This window comes from Melospiza melodia, chromosome 2 (assembly GCF_035770615.1).
Source record: "Melospiza melodia melodia isolate bMelMel2 chromosome 2, bMelMel2.pri, whole genome shotgun sequence".
Taxonomy (NCBI): domain Eukaryota; kingdom Metazoa; phylum Chordata; class Aves; order Passeriformes; family Passerellidae; genus Melospiza; species Melospiza melodia.
The window spans coordinates 88,301,370-88,321,453 of NC_086195.1; the positions used below are offsets into that span (position 1 = coordinate 88,301,370).

The 20,084-nt window shown below is 38.3% G+C and overlaps 1 protein-coding gene across 2 annotated transcripts; it reads right to left on the reverse strand.

The window, feature by feature from the left end:
* Positions 1 to 208: 208 nt before the first annotated feature.
* Positions 209 to 20,051, reverse strand: VPS36 (vacuolar protein sorting 36 homolog). Of its 2 annotated transcripts, XM_063149242.1 has the most exons (14): positions 19,902 to 20,051; positions 18,103 to 18,171; positions 14,529 to 14,599; positions 13,389 to 13,503; positions 11,917 to 12,006; positions 10,533 to 10,619; positions 7,838 to 7,870; positions 7,642 to 7,719; positions 7,094 to 7,228; positions 6,137 to 6,202; positions 5,511 to 5,575; positions 4,977 to 5,061; positions 2,466 to 2,542; positions 209 to 2,382 (listed from the first exon to the last, which is right to left on the reverse strand). In XM_063149242.1, exons 1-14 carry the CDS (start codon positions 19,995 to 19,997, stop codon positions 2,289 to 2,291), a joined length of 1,161 nt encoding a protein of 386 aa, XP_063005312.1. In that variant the 5' UTR covers positions 19,998 to 20,051; the 3' UTR covers positions 209 to 2,288. The 2 variants fall into 2 exon arrangements, with proteins under 2 accessions (XP_063005312.1, XP_063005313.1); XM_063149243.1 differs by lacking the exon at positions 11,917 to 12,006.
* Between the last annotated feature and the right edge of the window lie 33 nt (positions 20,052 to 20,084).

Genomic DNA, 20,084 nt, shown 5'->3' on the forward strand with positions numbered 1-20,084 from the left:
AACACAAGCAAGGCCTTCTAATTACATTTAATTCTGCCCTTTAAATCAAAACTATATTGTACCCTTTTAGTTACAAAGGAAGACAGTAAAAATAGGATGTGCTTCAAAAACCTGCCCGGTGGAACCACAAGATTTTAATGTGTAAAGCATTTTAAAGCATTTAAAACATTCAGAAAGAAAAAAAAAAAAACAAAAAACAACAGAACACTCTATTTAAGAAAATGTTTTAATTTTTCTTACTTTCTAGTAGCCATTTTCTCATGTGTCTGCTTAAATTCTAAACCAGCAATACAATTTCCCCTCTAGCCTTTTTGTCTAGAAGAAAAACAAAGTCAAGGAAAAATCTTGGAAAAGAAAAGCTTGAGAAGGTACCATTATTCTAAATAGGCTGTATTATTATTGCTTAAGTAAGATAATGAAACACTCAGGATTGGAGGAACAGAGGCTGGCAGTTTACACTAGGCATTTCCTCTCAGGTTTTGTTCTTCCTGCACACGACGTGCCCCCTTGTGGGGAGAGGTTCAAGCCCACAAACCACCGGCCTTCCATTACAGGCTTTTATTGGGCAAAAGAGACAGTTGTCACAAAACAGCTTTTTGCTTCCAAATTTCTCACTTTTCAGTCCCTCCTTAGATATGTGATGCTCAATGTGCTTGGCATGGATCTCTCCTTTGGGTTGTGGGTAGATGAAGGAAAGCAGCAAGCTGTAAGGCTCCTGAAGAGATGACGCCAGGTGACTAACACTGTAAAAACAGTGTGGAACTGGTTCCTTCAGCCATGTGAAAGAGATAAGTTTTAGCACCCTCGTGGAGCAGAGGAAAGCTGCCTTAAAGAAAGCACTGCATGAAAGTTTGCTTGTGACAAGAGTAAGAGGATGGATCCTCTTACTAATCCCCTGGATATAAAGGACATCCTACAAGCCACAGGCATGATCACTGTAGGAATCTCTGCACTGAACTATTGGCAGGCTCTTAACTCACGTCAACTCATGCTGTGGTAACACTGAAATGGTTCTGAAAATATCTTCAGGCTCATATTAAAATCCTTTTTGTCCTTTCTTGTAATATTGATCTGGCCATCACAACCACGGTGTAGTTACCGGTATGATGTCCTTGCCCATACCTTAAATTAACTTTATTTATTAAAAATAGTCACTTCAAAATGCCAAAAATTCAGGTAATGTGGATCATAAACATCCACTTAACTGTTTTTATCATGACAGATCTTCAAGTAGTGTAGCAACTCCACTGGAGTTATGAAAACCAAGGCTATTATATTGCATTCAGTGTGAACACAGGGTGAAGAATACCAAACAATGATACCTTGTGATTATTAAACACAGGGTGATAGTCTTCTTTCTCCCTTCAATATAGAAAGCATATTGATTTTCACATATGAGAGGTAAGCAAATGAACTGTTTCCCCAAAACATGTAATAGGCTGATGAAACAAACAAATGATCTTTTGTTAGAAGTACAAGATAAAACATAAGCACATTAAAGCACAGAGTCTGGTAAAGTGACAGGAGGCTGCTCCACTCTGCTACAGAAAGGACAGAGAAGGGGCACCCAAAGTGCAACATAAACGGACAGGAAGGAAGATGGCAAGGAAAGAGAAGGGAGGAAGTCTGTGCTAACAATGCTTCTATCTGAGATAGTAGTGTAAGACACGACAAAATAAACACGGTAATTTCTAGATTCGCCTAACATACAATAATCTCTCTTGCAGCAGGTTCTTTCTGTCTCAAATTCTAGATCCCAAAGATCCTCCCTTAGAAAACTGTTAATCGCTTCTGGGAGAAGGGATTATTCTACACTAGTTTGTTCCTTATACCTCAGCAGACACCAGAGTCCCATTTCTTATCACTGTGGATACATCTGTCTGCTTTGCTGCTCCAGATATAAGCAAACTGGAGCAAACTGGAACTGGAGTATGAAGTAAGCTGGCTTCTGGGTACTGACCCTCACAGCACTCTACAGCAATATTCTCTCCACTTTCACTGGTGTGGAATCTTCTCTTGAAATGAGGAACTACACAGCACATCAAATAAAACTTGAAAAATGAGTGAGTTGTCTTGAGACAATAGACATGCTTCTGACTTTGTGATTTCTATTTCCTTTCAGTTCCATGTAAGACAATTCAGCACTTGAAATACCTGAGAACTGTAAAAGCATTGCAATGTTCATGTCTCTTGCAGTTGACTAACGAAATAAGAATTTTAAAGTCAGTTCTTGGAAGGATTCTGCTCTCTTGTTCAATTATTACATAACAAATTGTACACAAATGCTATTAGCTTTGTGTCAGAAATAAATTTGGGTAGAATCTCAAGCCTTCCACTGAATCATCTCTGCAAAGATGGCCCATCTTTTCAGCAAGAAGCAGCCTAGAGAAAGCAAAAGAAGATGTCGTGTATTACTTGAGGACAACACGATAACTGAAGTATTAAACACAACAATTATTACCTACCTTTCTTTGGCTAAGAGAACAGACATCCCCACCAGCTTAGCAAACTCATCAGCTGTGAGAGAACCCTTTTCAGATACCTATCAAAAAACAAGTACACAAATAAACAAACCATGTCATTAGAAGAACAACAAAGTTCTTTCAGCTACTGAATCAGGTTTAACCTTGTGAAGTGATAAATTGGTAGACAATCCCTTGAGAAGAGAATTAATTTGTTTGCTTTTTTGAAAGTACAACTAATTATGAGTATTTCCCCTTAAAAATTAATTAATCTCTTCAGTGCCCTGGGAAAATTGCTGAGTATAAAAATGCAAGAGAGAAAAGAGTTAAACCCGTAAAAAAATCATACAGTACCCATTCCTTTGGAATTTTTTTAAAGATCCCTTGGAATCAAATGAACTGAAAAATTGGAATAGCTCAGACAGCAGAATACAGTCTCCATCAGTATTTACACAGCAGAACTATTCTAAGTGACTCTGCAAACACTGAAGCCTAGACAGGGAAATAAGAGACCTGTTGAGGGCAGGTCATCGATGTAGAAATATGTCATCTCAGGTGGAAGAGAAGAATTTGAGTTTTATGGCATTTAAAATAAACCCACTGCCTACAGGAAAATCCCCAAACCTTAGTACTTCACATGACATTGTGGCATACTAGAGGAGTAACTAAAAGCCACCATCACATTCAGCTGACACAAAAGGCAAGTTCATTTTTGGGACTCCAAACTTTGGCCCTTTTGTCTCAATCATGCTACTTAATAAAATTAAGCCTTCTCACACACGTGGGACATGTGGATGTTCAAAATACCATATAAATAATACATGTGAAGTCTAGATTTATTATTGCCTTGAATTTCCCAGATAAACATGTTTTATTCTCTAAAAATTAATTATCCTTCCATTTCTCCATTGCTTTAGATTCAAGCTAAGTTGTAAATCCGGATATAGTTGCCATTTCCTGCTTCCCACATAACTGGGTGGGGAGGGGTCTATTTTGCATCATTCTCAGCAGTAGTCCTTTTACAGAAACTCAGATTAAATCGGTCCTAACATGAGATTTTCAGAGTAATGGACATCAGCTATACAATTGGTGATTAATTATCTTTCCTCCCCAAACCACTGCGCTCATCAAGGGTGATGCTGGATTCCTTTGATGTCCGTGTCATTTCCTGTCTTCACCAGCCATTCAAAACCACATCTCTCTCCTGCCCGAAACCCTATGGCTTCCTTTCACTTCTCAGAACTTAATGCATAATGTGCAGTAACATTAAAGTATGGGTGCTTTTGGCCACAAGTCTGATCTCATCTTCCCTTTTCCATACAAGCTAGTTTTCCTCAGTTGAAGCCTCTCCCTTCCATTCTTCTATGGAACCAAAGTTTCGTGTTATGAAATAACATAAAAAAAGGCACCTTGGTAATAAATCCACCCTCTGTTACTTTTTGAAGTTGACCTCCTTTGTTATCAAGAAAGGTTTTTCCTTTCTTTTCAAAGACATAAGCACTCTTACTGAAGACAAAAAAATTCATTAAAAACCAAAAATAATCAGAAAAAAGCCGTATAATGGTCTTAGTATTTTTCTACACATTTAAGAAAAGAAACTGAAAATATTAACGTATACTGAAAGATTTAAGCATTTTAATGTTGTTGATTTAGAATGGAATCTTTTAAATCACTGTAAATATTTCTCTTATCTAACAGTCTTTCTGATGAGCAAAAGCTTTATGGTGACAATATGCAAAACACACTGAACAGTCTACTTTGTGTCAAGTGAGGAGGTGTCTGTGATAGCTCTACTTTTTCTCGACTGCCCCGTCTTTAACTTTGATGTTTAACTTTGGATACGCTGGATCAGCCTTTTCTCAAATGTATGAAAATCAAAAAGTTACATTCCACTCAGAAAGACATAAGAAAAATGTAACAAATTATAGGGTAACAGGACTGTAAGGCGTCCAGAGGCAGCACAACCACAAAGGTTTATGACACTGAGCAATTCATACTATTATTTTCCCTGATGAAGCTGGGGATTAATTCTATACACACTACTCTCCCACTGAGTGCTCTTCACAGCAGCAAACTTGGTACACATGCAAGGTACTGCTCTATGAAATAAACCCAAACCAAACAACTACCTACATGAACATTTAAGAGCTGTTTCCACTGCCTTCAAGCAGTACAGTGTCTGAAGTTCACTTCTGTTAAATTAGGTGCTCAATAAATGCCATGAATTTCAATCTACAGTGGAAAAGATTTGGAGGAAGGCTGAAGGTTAATGAAGTTTGAAAAGAGATAGAAAAGTGATTTATTCCTTAAAGAAAAAGTAATGACTAAGATTATTGCTTGCACAGAACTTTGAAGTTGAGGAGTGCTATTTAAATATTTCTTTTAGAAGATACGAAGTGGAATGCTTTGTATTTTGAAACCTCAAGAGGAAATCCCATACCTCAAGGTTTTTACCTAATATGTTTAAATTTCCCTAGCATGGTCAGAACACTGAAGGAAATGAAGTACACTTACCATCTCTAAAGCAGCAGCTACCATTTCCTCCTCATTATGAGACTGGAGTTCAATCACCATGACACCACTATCAAATATCCGAAGCCTAAAATCAAAAAAGAGAGGCAAAGTAACTAAAAACCTTGTGCACATCACTTATGGTCTTGTTTCTAATGGATCCACATCTATAACCACTTCACAAAAGGGGAAAAAAATCCCCCCAAACCCAAGCAAGCTCTCTAAGATGAACTTAAGCTTAACAGCATATTCAAATTCTGAAGAGACAGATAAAAGCAGGGCATATGTCTGGTCTTGGTTAAACTCTTTTCCAGCCTGAAAAAATTCTAAGTGAAAAAATAACATCTTCCTAGCTAAAAATTAACGTTTTAATGTAGAGTGGATGTTAATGCATAGAGCAGCATCCTTTAGGCCAATAATGATTTTGTTAATATACTCACAACAATCACAAAAAAATTCTACTTCAAGTAAAAACTAATTCATCATGGTCTGACCTGTGAGTGCTGTGCTTTATAAATAAATCCATAAAGCTCTTACCTTAGTGGTAATTTCAGTGATTCCAGCATTTTACAAGCATTTACTAAATCTTCTGGTGACAGCAACTATTAAAATAGTAAAACATATTTATTTACAGCTTGCATTTCAGGTGTATAGTATAACATCAAAACAAACAAAGTTTTAGTAGCTGAAGCTATAAAATACACTAGGCTACACTTATTGTTAATTCTTTTTCCTTTCTATTGTGCAGTCTGTTTTCTTGGCTTCTATGCTCCTTTCTGTTCTCTTACTATGTATTCTATAATAATCTTCCTTGCCTTGTTTACAGAAAGAATTGCTGTATTTTGTTTAAAAAATTTCCCATAACATTCACCATTCTTTAGTAGCCCCTGACCTTTAAGTTTTGTTTCCAGATAAGTATGGATTTTCCCTTTTACATGGTATCATAAAAAGCAGCATACATTATTATTACTTGTAAAGGATATATAAGTATTATAAGGAAAAATGAGAATGAGAAAGGTAAAACCCCTCTAATTTTAATAAAGAGCTGATCACATTGCATTGTAGACAAGTAGAACGAGCCATTGGTAGGGAACATTTTTACCCTTTAATGTCCTTATGACTGAAGTCCTGTCCTAACACTGTGACCCAGAGCAGTGTCTCACCTCCAGCCCTCGAGCACGATTCACCAGGCAGTACACTTCTGTCAGAGACATGATCCCCCCTCGCTCCTGTGTTAACGAGCACAAGACTGGTGAGAGAAACAGCCCGGGAACCTCATAATCTCTACTTGCAGGTGCTGATTAAACAGGTGAGACAGAGGGGCTAAATGATGGGCACTAATGGGAAAAAACTAAAGAGGCAAGTTGTACCTTTCACTAACAATTTTAAAATGCAAAATAGCGACACGACACCCAAGGACCGTGAATTACTTTGATTTTAAACCAGAGAATAAATCATAGGAACAAGGAATTTCAATATATTAAATCTATCAATCAATTTACTGGTTTTACTTTTCAGAAAAACTCGGTTTTCTATTCTGATCACAGTAAGTAGCACATACCTTTCACAAAAATACTGTAGTATTTATGCTTTTTAGGAAGAACACAGCCTTATAAGCTGCAATATGAAATTTAACTGTTTGGTGAGAAACCTGTAATCTATAATATCTTAAGATAAATTAAAATAGGAGATACTACTATGGGCTGGTAATCTACTTAATAATTCTGTCCTATATTTGCAAAATATATAAAATTTAAGCAGTTTAAAAAGATTCATTACTTTTGTTTTCAGTCAGTGTCATTTCACTCTTTCTTTAAAAAAATGAAATATTCTGCAGCAAGGGATGAATAAAGAGCTGTTCAAATACAAGAAAGACCACTTGAATAGTTTTCTAAATCTCATCAACATTTTGCAAATCAAAAGTTGATGCCATTAGTCCTAAGAAAAATTTGTACTGAACTTTTTTTATTCAAAAAGGCAACATATATTCCTCCCATTAACACTGAGTAGGAGGCTGTGCTACTAAATCTGCTTTAGAAAGAGGCAGACTACTACAGCCAAAACACACATCAAAATTCAGCAACACATGGAAAATGCTGGTGCAAGATGTGGTGCATTACCTCCAGGGGTGCCTGCAGGATTCCAGCCAGCTGCTTTGCCAGTTGCATGTGGTACTGTGTACCAGATCCATACGTTTCCCTCGTAACTGGATTAGCTATACCCATACTCAGTAGGTAGGACTTGAACTTAATGGTCTGAACAAGCAAACAAACAAAAAAATTTAAAAGTACAGCAGCTAATGAGTGATTCTGGTTTTTAAAAATCTTTGATTTTATTACTATAACAATGTTTTGGTGAATAAATCCCTCAGTTTATTACCAATAAAGTTAATTACTAGGCAAAGAGAAGGCAGAACTTTGTACCATTTATTTTTGACCAGCACAGGTAAAGAAAGAGAAAAATTTATACAAAAGCAGCTAAATCACTGCTTTTAAAAAGGGTTAAAGAAAAATTAACACTAAGCAAGTAAACTCAACACCATGTATAAGGGACTAAACACAACAAAACCAAACAGTAAGGGTTTCTATTAACACTACATTATTAAACAGATAACTTTTTGCTTTTCATAGGAACATTTTTGTAGAATTTAAAAACTAAATTAATTTACCTCATCCTCAGTGATGTCACCTTGTTTTTCTTTAATCTTGTTGGCTATTGACTTGGATAATTCCACCATTTCCTTAGCCTATCAAGAAACACATACAGATAAGTCAACTTCCAGCACAAGAGAAAAAAGCGTGCTTAAAACTGAGAAAACGAGTGTAAGTCTACTTGGCCAAGTGACACGTGCCATTCATCCATACCTTCTCCATTAGTTTGCTAAGGTCCTCAAAAGCCTGAAATAAAAAGCAGACAATGCAGATCAATATAATTACAGCATTCCGTTTTATGGACACAGGGAGATGCCTTTGTCCACCTACCCAAGCTACTCATAAGAGCTGTGGCTCCTTAAGATGAGTGTGTTACAATATGAGATACCATGCCTTATTTGTTGATAAAACTGTTTTACAGCATGTCTTATAATTGAAACAAACAATAAAAAAGAGAATCCAACAACCACATGCTTTTCCAGTACATGAGCAGAATATCAGTATGATTTATGATGTCCATGTGATAGGAAAGGATAATGAGATACTGAGTCCAAGAAAAGATTAAACTCTGCAAATTTATTATGCTCTCTGTAAAGTGGAGGAAGGTTTCTGGGTGGTGATGGTAGGTTTTGTTCCAACAATTAACCCTCTCTCAAGGAGATCTGTTGTTTCTGGCAAGCTGCAAGACAGCTGTAAAGCTATAGTTGGTACTCCTCCTGACAAGACAACTTAAATCAGTGAATGTTACTTAATTAGTAAGAAACACTCATTTCAAATGAGCAAGAAAGAGGATATCTGAGGCACAAAACCTCTGAAATGTGTGGCAACATCTCATCATTTAAGTACTCCAATAAAATGCTATGGTCTCAAATACAACAACTCTACAACAACCCACAAAGGGTTTTTAGGCTTAAATAAATCATACTTTAAAAACAGCTGAAGGTATACTGAAATTCCAAACTTTTGGTAATGATAAACTAGTATTTAAAAAAATCATGTAAAAAAAAAAAAAAAGAGAGCTAGCAACTCCATTAATGCAACCATATTAAAAAGGAACTCCCTTTTCTTCCACCCTCATCAACACACATTCATTCAGCCTCCTCACTGCTCTCAATACATGACTACACGTCCAGATGATCAACCTTTTCAAACAACTTTTTTTTGGTATGAGAAAAATTCCTGAACCTTTTAATCTAGAGTTGGCTTGACAGCAGAATGGGAGCCCTCCAGCCTCAAGTAAAGAATGTTCAGTTACACTGTCAAATAGCCAGAGAGACATCTTGCCTACAGCTTCTAGCCACTGCCTCTATGTCATTTCTGCCTTACTCTGACTAATCCCCCACTAGAAAGACACACTTCAGCAGGGTTTTTGCAGGAAGACCCTGTTGTTCCCATATACTTTTAGGTGCCTTATGAAGAAGCTTATTGGTCAGAGATTCAATGTGCAAAGAACAAAAGGAGATACCTCTAGAAAGAGACAAGGTTTGCTTTTCACCTCCTGATAGTGCCAGTGTTTCTCCAGTGACTGGACAAGTTTAGCCCCTAACACTTGGCACCTGAGTTAGATATCCAAAATTAGGTGGTCCACAGGGAGAAAAGAAAATATGTCACTGTATAACAATAATTTACCACTAAGAAAACAAAAGCTTCTATTGGAATACTTCTTCTTACTCCTTAATCTGCCAAACTGAATAATTTACAATAGATTTCCCAATCTCTAGTGTAAATCAAAGTCCTGCTACTCTACTTGTATATGATATCAACAATAAGTTTTCTGACAGGGCTTTTCCCAGCTTGTTTCTAATCTCTATACCTGCATGAAAACAACATTCATCAAAAGAAGCCCTGATTTAGCTAAATAAACAGTATGCTGTGTCTAACTCCTCCTCTGCCTGACTCACCCGGGGCAGGCCTGGAAACAAAGGGGAATGTGCACACACCTAACAGGAACTTCCTCAGATAAACAAAAGGCTAAAGAACTGGATTCTTATCAGCACTGAACAGCAGATGCAGGAAGCCTTTTCCTGGAAGCCAGGGCACCATTTTTAAAATTAAGTCATTTATAACATTTAAAGCTGGAGGAAGGCAGGATTTTACAAGTCATGGCTTTCCTCTGCTCACACAACATGTATAAATGGATTTCTTTTACTCTCTGACAAAGCTACTAAAGGAAAAAATATGCAGACAATGCCTTTTGAACTATATACCCACGCATGTAACCACAATACCTTTTGAACTACACACAAAACTTCATTCAGTACATTCCTCACAGACAGAAACCAAGAAAGTTTAAAGCTCACAGTATCTGAAACAGCACGTGGCCTGCAAAGGCACTTTAATTTTTATAAGTATTTGAGTAAGGAATGCCTTTTTCTTGTGGCACACTGAATCCCATAAAACTTTGCCACAAGAACAAATCTGCTGCATGTAGTTTATGAGTACTTTTGTATCAATCTCTACTACCACGACAGAATCAGACTATTTTTGAAGGTACTGCTCTCAGGTATATATGAAGAAATTAAATGCCTCTGCTGTCCATTAGTATTGATATATGGAATTCAACTATTGTGCTGGTTCTATGGAAAAGAATGGTCTCCAAGTAGGTAGGTACTTTGCAAAGTGTTTATAACATCTTGTCCATGTCTGGACTGCAAATCATTTTACTGTAATTATAAGCCTAAATGTAACATCTAAAAACCTGGCTTTAAAGGAATTGTTTAAATGAAGTACCTTTACATATATTGGTAAGTAAGTTAAACAAAATAAATAACTATACACTGTACACTCTTAATCAATTCAGACTTCTCAACAAAAACAGTAAATAGTCTCAGCTGTCCCTAAAAGAAAGTGTGAATGAATGTAAATAGTTCAGACAGGTGGCTGACCTTGAAACTTCAAAAGTACCTACCTCGGAAATGTTTTTGTCAGTCTCTTTTCTTTTTTCTTCTAATTTCCTTTCAATACCTACAATTCCTACAGCCCTTATTCTTCCTGCCTAAAAAAAAAAAAAAAAAAAAAAAAAGGAAAGAGTCAGAATAGGAAATGCTAAGTTTTCTCATTTGCCTCACTGTGAAAATTAGAGAACCGGAAATATTCCCCCAAACAGCAGATACCATTCATACAATATTTCATGCATTTCTTAACAGTAATTTTCAAACCATTGTTAAAAAAATAAGAAATGTGAACCACGTATGAATTTGCTGTGCTAGACAAGTAATGATATTGACAGTATATTTGAGGCTATTAATATGGCTTAATATCCAGACTAAGTATTCCAGCTCATCTCAATTCCAGCCTCTCAAGTCCATGTGAACATCCATACTAGAGCTGTGGAAATGCCTGAGTGCATTACTTCAAGAAATCCAGCCTGAAGAAACAGAAACATAGAAACACAATGCTAAGTACAGTCTAATTTACCTTCCTCAGAGGTATTAGAATGTGGGCGATGGTGAAACTTTTATGCCAAATGTGCTCTAGAAAGGTTGGCACCTAAGTGGCAGCAGTGCCAGGCCTCTCACCTCTGACTGCAAAGTTCAGCACTGGTGTTAGAGAGTTGCTATGACTTAAATAGAGGCAAGGCATTTTGATTAGATTCTTCATGCATTACTCCAAATGCAGCTGTCCATATAGGTACTGCATTTACCACAGGGAACATACATGATTTCATATTGAACAATCTTTAAATCATCCTATTTCACTCATACAATACTATATATTCATATATTCAGCACATTAATATATAGAAACAACACCTACATGTTTATCAGTGTTAATAACTTAGAAGTATGTAGGCAGATAAACCTTATTTAATATATGACATTCTTCCTAACAACTGTCCATTTAGAATACCCATTTAAATCAAACATATATTGGTTTTAAAGAGTTATATAAAAGTCACATGTTATATTGACTTCCAGCCTCAAAATAAACCAGGAATCACACTAAAGACAAAAAATTTTCCAGCTTCATTGGACTTCACATGCTGAATAAAAGTATGTGCAAATAAATATTGTATTTTCACAATTATGTGTGTTTGTGTCTAACTAAAACAAACAAACAAAAAAGGAGCTCATTATCTAAGCATACTCAAGAGAGGCTACTGTGTTCTATCAGATGAAAAATGTAAAGGACAAACTAATTTATGCCACTGAAAAACCAGGCAAACTAAAGCTGAATTTGTGCACATGCCCATGATGTTGGTTAGAGTCACATGCTGGATGTGTTATATGAGGGTGGCAAGAAGTGGCAGTAAGAGATTACACACAGATCCTGCTCAGAAGCTCTGCACATACCTGTGAATCCTTGTTAACTTGCATGGCCTGACCAGTGGGCATGCTCTCCCATCTCCTCTGTGTGATTTCTTCTGATAATCGTCTGTAGAACTGCAAACATTAAAGAGTGACAACAGATGTTTCATGAACTGTGCAGAGTACCTCTGTGTATTGTTAGCATCTTGGTGATGAAATAAACTTCACAATGCACGGAGACAAAACATGATAACACCTACCCAACTCATTATATGGAAATTCTTAATGTCCAGCCTTCAAAAGCATTCACATTAGAAGAGAAGCCATGCAGTCACTAAGTACTTCCATTGTAAAATATTTCTTCATATTTTCAAAATGTCCCAAGCCATGTTAAATGTTGAGGTATACTCAAAGGCATGTTTTTAAAGGAAGGAAAGCTGAACAATCCAATTGCTATTGATCTGCTAACTCAACAATATAAAAACAACCACAGAGATCAATGACACCAATTTGTTTATTGCTAATACCAGAAGGTGGCATTAGGTAACACTGTGTCCCACTGACCAACATCCAGAAAGAAAATCTATTCCACCCTTTTCATTGTTCAGGTTCACAGAAAAGCATTCTGAAGTCATAGAGAAAGGTTGGGGTTTAATTGATGTGCTAGGCAATCAGCAAGCAGAGTAAGTTTGACTTTCAGACACAACATTAAAATAAACATGGTTATGATAGTGAAAAACATACATTTATACTATGCATAAACCTATAATCATCAGAATGTGAAAACTGCTCACCAAGGAATGAAAGTGAGTCTGATCAAGCACATGCATTTTTAAGACATTCAAACTAATGTGAGTTGCAAATCTTATATTCTGCAATGAACGGCTACAGCTTTTTCCACAGCATGAAGTTCTCAGTCTCCTCAAATGAGGATCTTCCACTGTGAAACTTCTTTACAGAGGGCAATTTCTTAGGTTTTTAGGATGAGCTTTCTTTTAAGAATATATTACATTTTTCCTAGAACGCTCAAAGCCTTTGGGATTTGGTATAGGTTAAAAAAATTATACAGTGTAAAATGAACAAAAGCCCTGAGGAAAGAAAAGGTGTTCAACAATAAAATTAGAGAGGAAATTAGGACTAAGTTGTATGATCCCTGTTTAATAGAGGATTAGGTACAAAAAAGTATCTTTTACTCTGTTAAACATTTAACAGATTTCAGAGATGTCATTTTGGAAAATCCCGTGTTCAGTTAAGTAGATCAGCAAAGGAAATATAAGATTATATATACTAAATGCCCTAAAATAAGAATGCCTCTTGACATTTCTGGAACTCTATTTGCAGTATTTAATGAAAGAACAAGGGAGGCTCATAGTGTTTGTCTCCCAAAAGGATGTATTGAAAAAGCTCCACCTCAAAAGTAAACATGGAAAGATCATGGGAAATTATCACTAACACAGCAAGAGGAGAAAAGCATGCCCAAGACCTGATTGTGCTTGGCATCCATGGTACAAACTCACCTCAATCTGCCCATGTTCTTTGAAAGAAAGCTTGACGTAGGAATATTTGCTGCTTTGGAATGGACCAGGCTCTTTGTTTGAAGAAGCAGGATGAAGATGAACTACTATTTTGGCACTATGGAAAAGGAAAGAGAAGGTATTTCTTTAATATTTAAATAAACTATTTCTGCATCAAAGTTAACCATTTCATCAAAATCTCTATTAACTATCTCATGTAAGAGCTAAAGATCATCAAAGAATGCTTCTATTTATGCATAAACATTTAAATATTTTGATGAAGTAGATCTTGCATAAAAACTACAACAGCCTCTAAAGCAAAAACATGTTACAAATTTAAAATGTACCTATCATCAATCCTTTAGAAATGAACATAACAGATTTTAAAAATTCAAGCAGTAATTTCAAAAAAACCTTTTAGTTAGGATAAAAACTGACTATCAAGTTATAATTTAATTGGCATTAGTTATTGCAGGTCAAAAGCTAAAATATGTTTTTTCCTGTTTGACACAGGAAAACAAAAGGTGTCAATATTACGTGTAACCTATTTGACTTCTATATGTCACTTGTGGACACTGTGTGTGAACTTATCCAAAACCAACATTCAAAGCCAACATGCATGAAAATAACAGTCTAAAAGGACACCTACTACCAAAACAAACCTTGGGAGAGCATGATTTTAGGAAAATTAACAGACTGCTATCATACCATGACTGCAAGTCCTCCATTCCCATCTCATTTTACTGATATCTTTGCACTGGTCTTTACTTACCTCTCCAGCATTAATGAATAAACTGATTTCTTCTGAATACCTCCAGCATACTACCTTGCCAATCTGACAATTGTGTATATATTTCTCCAGCCAAAATTTTTTCTCTCTTTAGAAACTTAAAATCAGAATTGTTTATGTCAGAAAGGACCTCTAAAATCGTAAGTAGTGATTACAAGGCAGTTAGTTAACAAATTACATCAGTCATGACTCTCTTGCACATTTGACCTCACCTCAGTGTTCCTTGTGACTGTCAGGATGGAAAATTAACATTGCACACGGAACCTATCATGGATTAATCTATAATGCTGGGTACCTCACATAAGATGCATGTGAAAGGATCCATCTGAAAAAGACAATGAGGATGGCCATACCTCTTTCCTATCCCAGCTGCTTGCTCTTCAATAAATACAATCTGAGACAGAGGTACAGCAATGCAGCACTCCTGCAATAAACACCACAAACACAGGTGAATTAAACCATATCCTGTTTATTCACTCTCTAAACCCAAGTGTTCTCTTTCTCCATTTCACAAACAGTATGGACATCTACAGGTGCTGCCTGAAGCACTTTATGTGAAATATGATGGTAGCAACAGAAACAATGTATTACAGTGAAATATATGTAGAAAAATAACAAAAAAAACCCCAAACCAAACAACTGAGTTTTAGTTAATTAAAAAACCTCAACAAACTTAAGTGTCAATGCATCAACTTTAAAAACCTCAAGCTAGATTCATAGAAGAGACTATGAGATTAAAAAAAATCTTTAGATCTCAGGTCAAAATTTAAAGACTAAGATTTGCACATTACCGCACCTCATCTCGGCAGGTGTACAATACTCACAGGTTCTTGACATTTTTGCACTGATGTTACCTTGAGAGCTAAAAAAATATCCAAACCCACCATTCTTTTTAAATGCTGAATATTTAAAATCTACACTATTGTCTGAATGCAATAGGAATTTTTCCATCCATCCTACAGTGAAGGAGTGCTTAATCCAGCACTTGATGCATCTCACCGCACATTTATTGGACTGTGCTTTAAACCAAACAAAGAGCAAGAAACAAGGCTGTATCCATCTACTGGAAACTAAACTATCCCAGGCTAAACTCTTTCTACATGCATTTGAGACAGAAGTTGCTATGGGAATGATTCAAAACATCTAATAAGGTGCCTGGTCTTGTTTTGGTGAACATCCTTTGAGGAACATCATCTCCCACACAACACCTTGGTGAGTGACACAGTCACACAGAAACACAGGAAACACAGGCTGCATTCCCTCTCTGAACTTCTCTCTTCCACCTGCCACCTCTAGCACCAGTTTACAATAGACACTGTTAGAGGGCCCTCTTAATCCCTACTACCAAAACTGCTCCTCTTTGTATGGAGTAATTAAATACCCATTAAATTTGAGAGCAGGGAATTACACATGCAGGAACTCCAACTAATAAGTAAATGTCTTATTGGGAAACAACCTGGGTTATACTTCCTTTCCTAAAAACTCTTAATGCAAGCTATCTAGGCTCTTCTATGACTCTAGTTTCTAAAGCCATTACAAACAGTTAATAACGTTTGTAAAACAGCCACAAACTTCTGGACACTTTAAAAGATAGGCAAGATGATACTTCTGTTAAAAAAATGTTTTGAAAATGACAAAAAGAGTTCAACTACACATAGTATGTGAAAAAGAGTTCAACTACACATAGTATGTGCACTGTCAAAGTCACCGATTCGTTTAGTTCCAAGACAGAAAGTTATGAACAAATTTTAAGTACAAGGATTTAGAATCACCCTTTCCTGATGTGAGACACTACAGGAAGGGACACAAAACCAAAAAGGTGTTAAATACACAGTGTGTTTATTTAAATTTTGTTTTCCAATGCCTCATGATCCCATTATGCATGATTTTATAATTTAAAAATTTGTGCAAATCTAGCAATGTAACAAACTTTACAAAATTCCTTTTTTTGTTTTTTTAAAGACTGTTGAACTGCACATGGCATGTAAGAACAGCAGCTATAGGACCCAACTGTCTGTTTCTGTAAGATACATTAACCTAATGACATGTGCCAAATTAATCATTATACATTGCTGACACAATAAGAAAGGGACTCTCTCTACAAATTTTTTCTAGGTGAGCTAGATAAGGTTTCTAAGTCTGATGTTAAACCACAGTTGAGCTTAGACAACATCTTACCAAGAGAACAAAAGGGCACCATGCTCCCCATGTTTCAGTACTGAGAACTTGAAAATTAATCAGCTTTATTTAACTAACAAAGTTAATTACATCTCCCAACCAGAACTGGGTAATTTTTGCCCATCTCCAGGCCACATTTCTGCCCCTTCTGTTAATCAAGCCCGAGCTTTTCAGAATCTTTGCTAAGTTAAAAATTATTTTTCTTCTTCTCCAAGGTTTTCCTCTGCTGATTTAACAAATTTAGTGACCTTGGAAGAATACAAGAAATCACATGGCCTAGGAGCAGATGGAAAAATCAGGGAAAAGAGACAAAAGTAATCTTTTTGTTGGAAAGGAGAGCATGGATTTCAGTTCTAAGACTTGATGAAGCCATAATGCCCAATGTTACTGTAAGCATGCAAAAAGTCCAAGTGAGAAGATTAGATACAGTGGCTGCTGTAGTACATGCTCAGCTCTCAAAAAGCAATGCTGATGAAGAAATATAAGGTGATTAACACAGAGTGTAGCACATTATCTCATATGATAATGTGATGGCTGTGCAAGAAAGCCCCATGTTAATTTATACAGAGCAGCTGGTGCTCTGGACAATCAAGCCCTAACTTGTGTAACAGTAACCCCACCATGGGTAACAGCTCTTTAAACATTTTGAAAAAATGTGTATTAAAAATAGGTCTACAGTTCCTGCAAAGAATCCCTAAAGAAAACATCATACTACTCTGCCAAATTAAGAAGATCTTTGGTGACACTGCCTTCAGATTGCTCTTAGTAGCTCCCTGCTTTGAAGCAAGGACGTGGTATCTGCTAGGGGTCAGCCTTTGAATGTGAGAGGTGCTTCAGCTGCCCTTGCACAAAAGCAATTCCAGTGGAATACAATTTGCTTTTGAAAAGCTGTCATCTGAACGTGCTCCATCTAAACTTTGACTTCCAGGGTTAAAATTATCAATTATTGTGTCCAACACAAGCATAATCCAGCCTGGTCTGGGAAAGACTTCTCCTCCAATTGCATCTGTGGAGTGGTTTTGCCCATTGTCACAGTCTATGCTCAGAGCTTTATGTGTTTGTGGTCTCGTTCTCCCACTTCCAGCCTGCATTCCTAGGCTGCGGTTGATGGCACAAAGCATTCAGCAGCTTTACTGCAGTAACAACACTGTAGTTCTGGCAGGGCCACCTGTGACCAGCTGTTCCCAGCAGTACAGTAAAAGTTCTGGCTGATTTAAGGGATGGTTCATGGCAGAACAGGCAGCTGGGAGGGCAACATGTCTGTGCAAAACAACATCACCACCAAACACATCCTATTATCAAATCATGGTTCGGGACTATATGATGGGAGCACAATATATGACAGGGCTTGGACTTGAAACCAACAAGAAAGAAAAGGCTTTCCTAGACAAGGAGCACAGGAGAGAACTTCATATTATGATTTGCCTGACGCATTCAATTTCAGTTTCAAAATCAATATTTTTTAGTGCGTGACACCAGGCTCTTTTCTCCTTTACTTCTGTGCAGTCAAAAAGAAAAATTTATAGGATACATTCCTATCCCTCCTCATGTCTGCATAATTATTTTATTAAACCAGGACTGGATGAAAGAACACTACATAATCTTCTTTCTGTTGAGAGCCAAAAAGTGGACTATACTTGTAAAACAAAACACATATAAAGGCAGGAATAATCCCCTCTCTGTGTACAGGCTTTTCATTGCATGCTACTTGTTTATTAGGAAATGTACAACTGAATGGTTGGGACTTACATGATTCTTCTGATCCCTCCAGATCAGTCTGTGTGTGCTCAGCAGTAAAACTCCACTATCAAATTTCACCTGGGCAGGAAAAATAAAACAGATCAACACATTGAACCAGTAAGTTACATAAATACTGGTCTTGGAAACATTACACCTTACCACAACCGAGCAATCAGATTTAACAAGCCAGTATTTTGAGAACACTCCCTTTTTTCCAGAAAACAAAATACATGAAGTTTAGGAAACAATGGAGAAAAATAGTATAAAAGGATTTGATGGATAAACACAAACTTCCTTTCTCAACTGTATAAACTTTCCCCTCGGAAATCCTGAGGGATCCTCCCTCCATATAATCTGCAAGATATACTAAAGTTCCTAAATGTATTTTAAACAGGGCTATTGGCTTTGGAACATTCCCTGTATGCTGACAAAGAAGGTAGAAGCTATGCAAAAAAGCAAAGCAACCTAATAAAAAGATGCTGCACACAGTCTGAAATCTTCCATCCTATCACACAGGAGTATTGCTTCTATCTGTGCTGCTGTTGAAAAGCTCTTTACTTATCAGACAGCAAACAGTACCTGGAAAATCTGCATTAGCAAATCGCTTCCTACTTGTAAAATGGGAGGCACGTGTTCACAGCTTTTTGTGAGGGCATGCAATTACCATGGTGTAGAAAAATGGAGAGACCAAGATTCAGTCCTGCAGTGAAGTGAAGCAATGAGCAGCACGGCTCAGAAAAAAGGAGAGGGCATGTCAGCACGCAGGATGGCTCAAGTGTGCATTGTGCGTCCTGCCCTGTACCGCACAGGAGTGACAGCCCGAGCACAGTGACACTGCCTACACACACCCTGTGCGGGTCCCACCTCTCACCCCATGTCACACACTCTGTCCAAGGCCTTTCTCACAGAATCACAGAATGAATTAAGTTGGAAAAGTTCTCTGAGATCATCGGGTCAAACCTACGACCCAAAATCCCCGTGTCAACCAGACCATGGCCTTGAGCGCCAAGTCCGGTCCTTAAACAGCTCCAAGGATGGTGACTCCACCACCTCCCAGGGCAGTCCATTCCAAAGTCTAATAACCCCTTCTGTCACGAAATTCTTCCTAATGGCCAATCTAAACTTTCCCTAGCACATCTTAATGCTACTTCCTCCTTTCTTGTCACTTGTTGCCTGGAGGAAAAGGCCGACCCTGACTTGGCTCCACCCTTCTTTCAGGCAGCTGCAGAGAGCAGTAAAGTCCCCCCAGAGCCTGCTCTTCTCCAGGCTAAACAATCCCAGCCTCTTCAGCTGCTCTTCCTACGACTTGTGCTCCAGACCCTTCCCCTGGATCCGCTCCAGCACCTCGCTGTCTGTCCGGAGCTAAGGGGCCCGGAACTGAACACAGGATTCGGGGCGCGGCCTCACCAGCGGGGAGCACAGGAGGACAATCCTTGCCCTGGTCCTGCTTCCCACACTGTGGCTGATACAGGCCAGGATGCCATTGGGCTACCTGGGCACACTGCTGGCTCACGTTCAGCCGCTGTCGACCAGCACAGCCCCTCGAAGCTTGCAACTCCGTCCTAATCTCCCCAAAGAGACAAACCCTGCCAGACCCTGGCGCAGAACGTCCTCCCACACCCCCGCTCGATGCTCCGCCTGCAGCCCAAGCCCTTCACACACTTTGCATCGCGTCTCTCGCCCAACACGGCCCGCACTCACAGCCCTGCTGCCCCCCTTGCCTAGGGCCCGCCGCCGCGTCCTTTACCCTCCTCCCTGCCCCGGCCGCGCCGCCAGGCCCCGCGCGGAGCGGCTCCAGCTCCCGTCACCTTCTCTTCACCGTCGCTGAGGCGCACGCCGCGCTGCTGGATCACCAGCGTCTCTCCCAGCTCCAGCAGCCCGGTGGTCCACGAGAACCTGTCCATGGCCGCCCTTCCCCACCCGCACCGGGCCGCGGTCGCTGGGCGTGCAGGAACCGTGCGCGGCTGACCCGCGCCCTCTAGCGGCGGCGC